Source organism: Sceloporus undulatus, chromosome 7 (genome assembly GCF_019175285.1).
Source record: "Sceloporus undulatus isolate JIND9_A2432 ecotype Alabama chromosome 7, SceUnd_v1.1, whole genome shotgun sequence".
NCBI lineage: Eukaryota > Metazoa > Chordata > Lepidosauria > Squamata > Phrynosomatidae > Sceloporus > Sceloporus undulatus.
The window spans coordinates 49,222,833-49,232,924 of record NC_056528.1 but is presented as its reverse complement, the minus strand read 5'-3'; the positions used below and the strand labels follow the sequence as shown (position 1 = coordinate 49,232,924).

The 10,092-nt window shown below is 48.2% G+C and overlaps 1 protein-coding gene across 2 annotated transcripts in view; it reads right to left on the bottom strand.

Annotated features, from left to right (window-relative positions):
* Nucleotides 1-6: 6 nt before the first annotated feature.
* The window catches only part of LOC121936564 (myotubularin-related protein 8-like), a 36,701-nt gene continuing 26,615 nt past the window's right edge, over nucleotides 7-10,092 (bottom strand). The window contains exons 1-3 of one of the 2 annotated variants that reach the window (XM_042478897.1): nucleotides 4,218-4,396; nucleotides 953-1,796; nucleotides 7-472 (exon numbers count right to left, since the gene is read on the bottom strand). In XM_042478897.1, the coding sequence (XP_042334831.1) occupies nucleotides 339-472; nucleotides 953-1,775 (957 nt within the window). In that variant the 5' untranslated portion in view covers nucleotides 1,776-1,796; nucleotides 4,218-4,396 and the 3' untranslated portion in view covers nucleotides 7-338. Of the gene's footprint in view, nucleotides 473-952; nucleotides 1,797-4,217; nucleotides 4,397-10,092 lie in introns of those variants that run through there. The other variant, XM_042478898.1, reaches the window with a different exon arrangement.

Sequence of the window (10,092 nt, the reverse complement as noted above, 5' to 3'; positions counted from 1 at the left end):
GACCTCCCAAAGGCATCAAGAAGCAACATTAAATGGAAGGCACTGTGTGGCATAGACCACTAGGCTTCATGGGACCTTAAACAGGTTTGCTTTTTGAACCCATGCATGGTTCATGAAACCTCTTTACCCTTTCCTACTAAGGTTCCAGTTTCTGGTTTTAGATAACATACCTGATGCAAATGGATCGCACAACACACACACACAAGATAGAAAACAAGGCCACCAAACTACACGTCTTCCAAGTCTTAGTTTTTTTCCTTTGTTTCCTTTCGTATCCGAAGTTACAGTGCTTGAGGACCCTGGGTCAGTGCCAACGCTGATCTTCCTTTGCGGTGCCTTTACAGTTGGTGTTTGAGATAGCTGAGCAGCGGCGATGGGATTTCCAGTTGATCGACAGCGTGGGGTTGGTTAGCCGGTCGGAGGAGTTTCCGGATGGCGAGTCTGCATTGAGACATCAAGGATTTGGGGAGAACTAGAAAGCGGGAAGAAATGGAAACAGTGAAATCTAAGTGGTCATCTGAGATTTCAAGATGCACATGGGCCTCCAAAGTTTGGCGCATCACCGCAAAGGCAGGAGTGAAACATTAATCTCATGTCTGACTACACCAGTATCCAGATCATCATCCGTTAGCATTTCAAATACTATCTGGATAATAGAAAGGGTAAAATATACATATATAGAGAGAGTGTATGCGCTGAACAATGTATTATTCAGACTCTGATGACTTTGCTGGTGCAAGACAGTGCATTAATCTAATATTTGTCTGTTTTTGTTTAACAAGGGAGGGAGAGGGTTTAATTTCCTTTCTGCAATGTTATTTTCCATACTGAACTTGAAAACAAAGAGCTGCTATAATAATTGGTCGTGATCCATAATATGTAACTGGTTGTATTGCTGAATTAATTCTGGCCCGTGTTGTCGTTGTTTTTAAAGTAAAAGGCAATGACTTACCTCTTTCTCTGGCCAACAGATCTATCGCCTCAGAGCTGGCTGAGATCTTATCCAAGGCGATCCCCGGCAAGTAAACGTTGGCTCCAAAATCGATGAGGAGTTGGACAAATTCAGCTCCGCAGCCGTGCCGCAGGCAGATTTCCAGGAGCGTCTTTGGGGATTTGACACGGCCGACCATTTTCTCGTCGTTGCAGTTGTAGTTCGGATCGGCGCCGTAGAGCAGCAGAGTCTTGAAACACTCCAGATGCCTGTAGACAGCCGAGAGGTACAAAGGGCCGGAGCAGGCCACGGAGTTGGCCGCCCACTCGGGGACCCTTGCCTTGACGTTGACCTCTGCCCCGTGGTCCAAGAGCTCCCGGAGGATGTCCATGTCTCCGTCTCTGGCTGCGGTGAGGAGTGGAGTGCAGTTGTTGTGGATGCTTCCGGACGGATTTGCTCCGGCTTGCAAGAGGGCCCGGACGCAATCCAGGTGGCCGTTGTTGACGGCGACGAAGAGCGGGGTCTGAGCCTTGACATCCAAGCTGTCGACTTCGGCTCCGTGGGCCAGGAGGACTTCGACGCACCTGGCGTGGCCCTTGGCGGCGGCAAAACGCAGCGGCGTTCCAGGTACCCCCCAACCGCTCCTGCTGTTGATGAACCCTTTGTATCTCTCTTGGCGCAACAGTTCGTCCAGGAGCTGGTAGTTGTCCTGGGACACGGCGAGATTCAGCGCCTGCCTTTCATCTTCCCCTTCTTCGTCTTCTCTGGGCTGGAGCATGGAGAAGATCTTGGTGATATCCAGCAGGCTCATCTTGGTGCCTCTCTTGAGGGTGACTTTCATCATGAACTGTGCAAGGTTGGAAAGCTGCAAGCCAAAGAAATCATGTAAAATAAGTCACGCCGCACAACGGAAGCATCTCGATCCCACTTCAGGCACTTCAAAGTGCCTTTGGAAAAGTCATTTGTTTGCAGGAATAACTGCCTCTCAGGCTGAGAGAGTGTGAGTTGCCCACTGGGTTTCAGTGGCTGATTGTGGATTTCAAAGCCAGACCCCTATGCCATAACAATTCCACATTTCAAAGTCAGACCCATATAACCTTATGATTTCACATTTCAAAGTTAGACCCATATAGCATTTTGAGTCCACATTTCAAAGTCAGACCCATATAGCCTTATGATCCCACATTGCAAAGCCAGGCCCATATAGCATTATGATCCCACATTGCAAAGCCAGGCCCATATAGCATTCTGATTCCTCTTTAACTGCCATGACACCATCCTATGGAATTTCCTATTGGGAATTTTTGGCCAGGAGAGGTCTAACGTTTTTCCAAACCCAGGGCTTTGTGGGATATTGCCATAACAGCTGAAGCAGATAGAGAACTATTCCCTATGTAACATAAATAAGACTTCCCCTAGAATCTTAGACTGTTTCTGCAATGCAGAATTAATCCAGTTTGATAGCGGTTTCACTGCCATGGCCCAACGCTATGGAATCTGGGGCCTGCAGTTCATTGCGGCACCAAAGCTTTCTGATCAAGGAGTCTCTGTAGAAGCCAATTGCTAGCATGCACACACACACACACACACACACACACACACACATATATGGCAAGAGGAGGAATGCATGAGTTCCACCTGCTTGGCTATGAAATGCTAGAAGGGGGGCAGAACAATTTCCGGTGCATGCCATTCCAAAAGTATTCCTTCTTTCCTTCCTTCCTTCCTTCCTTCCTTCTTTCCTTCCTTCCTTCCTGGTTGCTCTAAATAAGAGACCAGGGCCTCCTGCCAGCCTCCAGTAACCCTCCATCTCCTGACCATAGGCTTGACTTGGGGGAAAGTTACTTTTTAGACCATCTGTGCTGTTGGCCGTCGAGTTGTTCTCGATTTATGGTGACCCTAAGGCGAACTTATCACGAGGTTTTCTTGGCAAGCGTCTTCGGAGGGAGGTTTGCCAATGCCCTCCTCGGAGGCTGAGGGAGTAGGACTTGCCTAAGGTCACCCAGTGGGTTTCCATGGCTGAGCGAGGATTCGAATCCTGGTCCCCAGAGTCACAGTCTGATGTTGGTTCTTACACTTTTTAGACTACATCTCCCAAAGTCCAGCTTCCTATACACCATTTTAAAAAGATCCTGTCAGTCACTATGGGATTCTGGAATTTGTAGTTTACGGAGGGACTTAGATGTCTCTGGCGAAGGATCCTAAGGACCACTTGAAACTTGAGATCCAAGTACTACTTAAACTAGGAGTCAAACCCATAGAAATGCCACTAGAAATCTCAGGATTCCAGATGCTTGTGTGAAAAGAGGCCACAAATAGACAAGGGATGGAGGCAGCTGCCTGCGTTGTTGTGTTTTCCTTGGGGCCACGCTGGCGATGGAGGCCTCTCATCCGATCATGTTCCCTTCGGCTATTTCTGGACCCCTTTGGCTCCTGGGTTTCTTTTTTTGGGAAAGCTATTTTCATTCTGAATTTGGGAGACGCAGCATGCATTCCTGAGCCCCAAACCAGCCAGAGAAAGGGACCGCTCTTTTTTATGGGTAAGGAAAGGGCATCGAGTGTATCTCCATTGATTACTTTGGCAAGATTATTTGGCAGTATTGCACAATAGTATTGCCAAAACAACACATGGGATATACCAAGTCCATTGCTATTGCTACCAACCCCTGGGCTCCATAAGAGCTGCTTTCTCCTAAGGCTGAGAGAGTGTGACTTAGCAAGAGCAAGTATTGCTACAAACCCCAGGACTCCATAGCCTCCTCCTGAGGCTGAGAGAGTGTGACTTATAGCAATGGCAATTTCATTGCTGTTACTACAAACCCCAGGGCTCCCATAGGAGCTGCTTTCTCCTGAGGCTGAGAGAGTGTGACATAGCAATAGCAAGTATTGCTACCAGTCCCAGGGCTCCGTAGGATTTGCCTTCTCCTGAGCCTGAGAAAATGTGACTTATAGCAATAGAAAGCACACTGCTGTTACTACAAACCCTAGAGCTCCACAGGACTTGCCTCCTCCTGAGGCTGAGAGAGTGTGACTTAACAAGAGCAAGTCTTGCTAGAGACCCCAGGGCTCCCCTTGAGGCTGAGAGAGTGTGCCTTGCCTTGGCCAGCTAGGGCCACCCCATTCCCAAAACTGGGGCCAGGCTGCATTCTTTCCCTGCAGTGTGGCTCCTCCTCTGCCGGCCCTAAAGGCGACTCGCGTGTCAGGCAGACGCGTGTCGCGGCGGGGCACGTGTGAACCCACCCAGGGGAGAAGATGCGGGTCAAGGGCTGGGGAGGGGAGTACTCACGCGGGGCCGGTGGCTGGCTACTGGGCTCCAGCAGCGGGGAGGGTCCCTCCGTTGGGTCACCCGGCCGGGGCTTTGTGTGTCGCAAAGGGGACCCTCTGTGAGGTGGGACAGATAGTAGGGCCAGAGAGGCCAGCCCCAGCCCAGGACAGCTGCCCCAAGTGCGCCTTCTCCGGGGCTAATTTTAGCCCCTTTCGGGCCCTTATCAGCTGAGCCTCTGCCATTCGGGGAAAGGAGGAGGGAGCCAGGCAGCATCTGCACCAGAGCACTGATGCGCTTTGGACCCGGTCCTCCTGCCTCCCTCTCTCCTTGCAAAGGACATCATCATCATCATCATCATCATCATCATCATCATCATCATCATCATCACCGGCCCTTTGGGGAAGCCGAGGCATTTTCACTGGAGCAGAGAATCCGATACAGCCAGCCCTCCTTATCCACGGATCTTGTAAATCCATGGATTCAAGCATCCACGGTTTGGAAAAGCTGCAGGGGAAAAGGAGTCATCCCCAACGGCAAACCTTGGTTTTTGCCATTTTATATAAGGGAGGCCATTTTGCTGTCGGACTTAATGGACCTTGAACACCCACGGATTTGGGGATCCAGAGGGGATCCTGGAACCAAGCCCCAGCAGATGCCAAGGAACCCCTGTGATCAGGGTGGGCTTTAAGGCTTAGTCTGTAGAGAGGCCTTGTAGCCCCTTTGAGACTTGAGAAAGAAAGAAGGTGGCAACATGGGCTTTCCTAGACGCAAGCCTACTTCCTCAGATGCATCAGATCCAAATGCTTTCACAGACTCCAGTCTCGATGCATCAAGAAACTCTCGCATTTTGCAAAGAACTGAACATAGGGATGCATCAAGAAACTTTTCCTTGGCAAGCCAAGCCATTTTTATTGAAGCAGGTGTTGGGTATATAGTCAGGATGGGGTTTTTTAAGGAGTAGGTGCATTTTAGTTGGGCTTTTTCACTTTTGTCTGTTTTTATGTAGTTTTATGCTGCTTTTCAAATGGTTTTAATGGTTTTGCGGCATACAAATGACATGGAATGAATAGATAAACTCAAGCAGGTTCTTCCAAACCTTCTCCAAGATTAGAAACTTGGTTCCCAGTTCAGAGAGGCACGCAGTCCATTTATTTTTAGACTGCCAATGTGGGCAGACATGGCTTGATAAAAGAGCATGCCACTCGGAGCGCATAACAGTCAGGTCCATCGCTTCGGGAAAAGGCATTCTTGGGCCTCTATGGAGACTCCAGTGGCAGGAGACTTTATCTGACAGCTTAAAGGGGCTTTATCAGGATTTGGAAGCGGTCAAGAAGAAGATAAAGGAAGAAGACGCCTTCGGAGAGGAGGCCAAAATAGCAGGACTGGGTCCGGTTTGTCCCTTTTACAGCCAGCTCTCTGCATCCATGGATTCTGCAGCCACAGATTCAGCCATAACTGTATATTTTGTATTATATCATTTACTTATTGCACCTGGCATCCTGTTCAGCAATTGCCGTCGCTGTGAGCCTTCAAGTCATTTCTGACTTACAGCGACCCAAAGGCAAACTGTCTTGGGCCTTTCTTGGCAAGATTTGTTCAGAGAGGGTTTGCGATTGCCGTCCTCTGAGATCGAGAGATGGATGGACCCCATTTCTTGGCACATTTGTAAGTGCAACAGGATCGAGAAAGGCTTTCGTTTCTATATCAACTGCAAATTTTGGAGAGCTTTTTGTTTCAGCTCTCGTAGTTCTAGGACAAATTCACCAATTTAGATGATTTCCAAAGAGAGAGGTGCATTTATCTGCTGCTGCAAAACAACAAGAGCTTCCTGCGAGTGCCTTAAAAGATTTCAAAATCCCAAAGCCCTCTGGTCCCAAGCATTTTAGATAAGAGAGACACATTCATTTTAGTATAGTAGAGATTTCTGTGGACTATCGCCTGCCTCACCAAATAAATGAAGAGTTAGCCAGACTTTCAGGTGTATCTCTGACGCATATGCTCTAGTATTAAGCTGTGGCTCCTCCAGATTTTGTATTGGAAGTAAAACCATCATCATTTGCCTTCAAAGGCATTCTCTGTTAAAGCCTACTTAGTGACTCTTCAGCAAAGAAATATGCATTGTACCAGTTCTGTTCCACTCCAACTGGCAGCTCTACAGACGATAACACCGACCCAAGAAGTCAACAGACAGAGGCCATATATATGGCCAGACCATATATATATATGTGTGTGTGTGTGTGTGTGTGTGAATTCAACTAGGTTTTGCTTTAAGCATCAACTGAAACTGGACCCAAAACATGGGTTCAAGATGACATACAAGGAATCATTATAATAATATTAATAATACTTATTTATATCCCGCCTCTCCCTGTATTGGATCGAGATATCAAAAACAATAAAATCAAGTCAAAACAACAACAACAACAACAACTACGGAAACAATAGTTAAAAGACATACTGTATTACATTTCAAGTTCCCAAATTCCCTCCCACCCTATAAAACAATTCCCAACCGATGGCCAATAAAATGAATCAAGATCATTCAATCCAATGGGAAAAATTAGGTAAGTGGAAAAATTGGGAGTCAGTTTGGGAAAGCTTGTCGGAAAAGATCTGTTCTTATTGCCTTCTTGAAGGCACCTAAAGATGTTATTTGGCGGATCTCATCCAGTAAAACGTTCCAGAGTTTTGGAGTGGCAACGGAAAATGTCCTAGCAAACAGGGAGCCAGTGCAGGGATTTTAAAATAGGTATAATGGATTCCAATTAATCACACTGCGTCTAGACAGATAAGTTTTAGGACACGGTATCCTTCTGGAACACCTGAGGGAGCTAGGAATCGGAGGCACTGCGCTCCAGTGGTTCTATTCCTACCTCTTGGGAAGGTTCCAGGTGGTGAAGCTGGGGGACACTTGCTCCTCTAAGAGGGAACTGTCATCTGGTGTCCTTCAAGGAGCTATTATGTCCCCCATACTGTTTAACATTTACATGAAACTGCTGGGAGAGATCATCCAGAGACATGGGGCGCTGTGTTATCAGTATGCTGATGACACTCAAATATGGTTCTCTATGTCTCTGACTGATGCAGTGACTAAGGAGGGCGTCTCTCCTCTGAATGCTTGCCTGGAGTCAGTAATGGGCTGGATGCGGGAAAACAAACTCAGTTTGAATCCAGAGAAAACAGAAGTACTGGCGATAGGCCCCCAAGGTTCTAGGAAGGAAATTTGTCAACCCGTCCTGGACGGGGTCACACTTCCCCTGAAGGACGAAGTTCGCAGTCTAGGAGTACTTCTGGATTCGTCCCTGCAGTTGACATCTCAAGTAGATGCGACGGCCAGAAGTGCTTGCTATCAACTTTGGTTGATACGCCAGCTGCGACCCCACCTGGGCCAAAGGGACCTTGAAACAGTGGTACGCGCTCTGGTAACCTCTTGTCTAGATTTCTGTAATGCGCTTTACATGGGGCTACCCTTGTATCAAGTCCAGAAGCTTCAACTAGTACAAAATATGGCAGCCATACTGGTCACCAGTTCTTCAAGGTTTGACCATATAACACCTATTTTGAAAGATCTTCACTGGCTCCATTAGCTTCTGAGCGCAATACAAAGTGTTGGTTATGACCTATAAAGCCCTATATGGCTCGGGCCGAGTTACTTGCAGGACTGCCTCTCCCCATACAATCTGCTCCGCACCCTTAGAACATTGGGCAAGAAGTTATTGGAAACCACGAACCCCAAATATGCTTCCACTTCACAAAGAGCCTTTTCAATAAGGGCTCCTAGACTGTGGAACAGCCTTCCTGAGGACATCATTAGAGATATTCAGGAAAGCAGTGAAAACCACACTATTCCGTCAAGCATATCCAGATCTAAGATAATGACTGACGTGGCCCTGAATGTGATGCTGCTGATTTGCCGATTGTATTGTATTCTGTATTGCATTGTGTGGTTATTTTTAACCATTAGTCAATATGCTGGATCTAATTGTCATATTGGTAAGAGAATTTCAATTATATGTATGGTGATTTTTTAGTCTGTAATCCTGCTTCGATCCAATTGGGAGAGGCGGGGAAACACAAATAAATATTTTATTATGATTTATTATAACATGCAGCCAGCAAACCCACAGGAACTCCAAAATGTTTTGGCTCTGATACGAAGACATGGTTTTACATTTCTGCCATTTGAATAACCGACTGTCAGCGGGGTGTTTTTTGCCTTTAACTGTGTTTAAGGCCTCCTTTTCTGTTGGCTTTGCTTCAGCTGAGGTGTCTGTGCTCCTCTTAACGCACTTCTGTTACTCCTCCGTCGCCTCTCCCTTGGCGCAAAGGGGAGGCCTGTGCCACAGAGTCCCTGTGTGATGTGGACTCACAGACCCCTCTTTGTCTGTCTGTGGGAAGGTCTCCATACTCCTCTTGTTGGATTTCTTCACTTGCCTTCTCCTCCAGCTTCTCCCTGAAGCAATGGAAAGGCACCAGGCCAGAGACACAGGCTAAGGAGGGCATGATGCGGATCCAGAGACCTGTTGAAGGGCAAATTCAAAATTTAGGAGTGGGAGAGGTACCGAAATCATAAACACATAGACAACCACACACACACACACACCACTCACTCCCATGAGAGCATTCTCTGAAGGGCTGGATAGAAATAAATAATAGCATTATATTGTGTATTTTGTTGGGTGGATTTTTGATGTTGTTGGACCCCAGTAAAGGAAACCAGTCAGAGTCTAACTGGGGGAGTGTTGAGTGTTGACCACAGTCTCTCACCTCAAAAGCAAGGAGACGGCAAAACTCCTCTGAAATAAACTCCTCTTTGTCTGCTTGAGCCAAGCTCTTCGTACTCCTCTTGTTGGGTTTCTTATGGATCGCCTTCATCTCGCAGGAACAGGAGGAGGCTCCGGAGGTAGTCCCATGCGATGTGGATCCGGAGGCCTCTTGAAAGGCAAATGCAAAATTTAGGACTGGGAGAAGCATTGACCCCCCCCCCCAAAAGATGGTTAAAAAGCCAATCCAAGTTTCCTTTCTCATGGCAGCCTGGCATGGAAGAGGAGAGCCCTCGGAGAGTGGCAGAAACAAGCCTTGTCCAAAGGTAATTTATAGGGTGAGTGTCTGGGGCCTGGGGCCTTGGTGTCCATGGAGGCACTCGGCCTCTGCTTAAAGAAGGGAGAAACCCAGAGGGAGACAGAGAGGAATGTCTGCCCATAGAGAATTGTTGGGGAATAAGTGTTCTCCAATGTTTCCCTATGGGCAAATATTCCCCAATGGGCAAGTGTTGCCCAATGATTCCTTATGGGCAAATAATCTCCAATGGCTTTCTGTGGGCAAGTATTCTCCAGTGATTCCCTCAAAGGCTGCGTTGCCAGCTGTTGTTAAATTGCCATGATGACATTGACAATGACCATAGAGCTGCGCTGGAGGAGCTGCAAAGACCTGCTGGAGAGTCCTCTCTAGGTCCTCCAGGCACTGGCCATAGAGGAGCTAGAAAGGCCCAGTGGGATGGCCTCTCTAGGAATCTACAGTTGTTCTTGTCTGCCTTCGCGGATAGCAACTGTGGAGCAAGGCCTTGTGCGCATGCGCAGAAGGGAAAGGCCGGGGCCAGGGGAAAAAAGCCGTTGGCGCCCCTCCCCTTCCTTCCTCCGTTGCCTCTCCCTCAGGGAAAGCTGGGCGCCCGCTTCCGTCACAGCCGCCGCTTCTCCTTCTCTTCCTGGCCTGGGCCTCCCCGCCGCCTCACCTCAAGGGCTCCGCCGCCATCTCTCCGCCGGAAAAAGCGGAGCGGCCGCCATCTTGTGGGCTGAAGGGAAAAAAGACCGGCAGCGAGGCCCCGCCCCTTGCCTCCTTTCCCTCGCAACTTCATTGGCTCCTGCCGTTTGCGTCATCAACCTCGCGGCGCGCGATT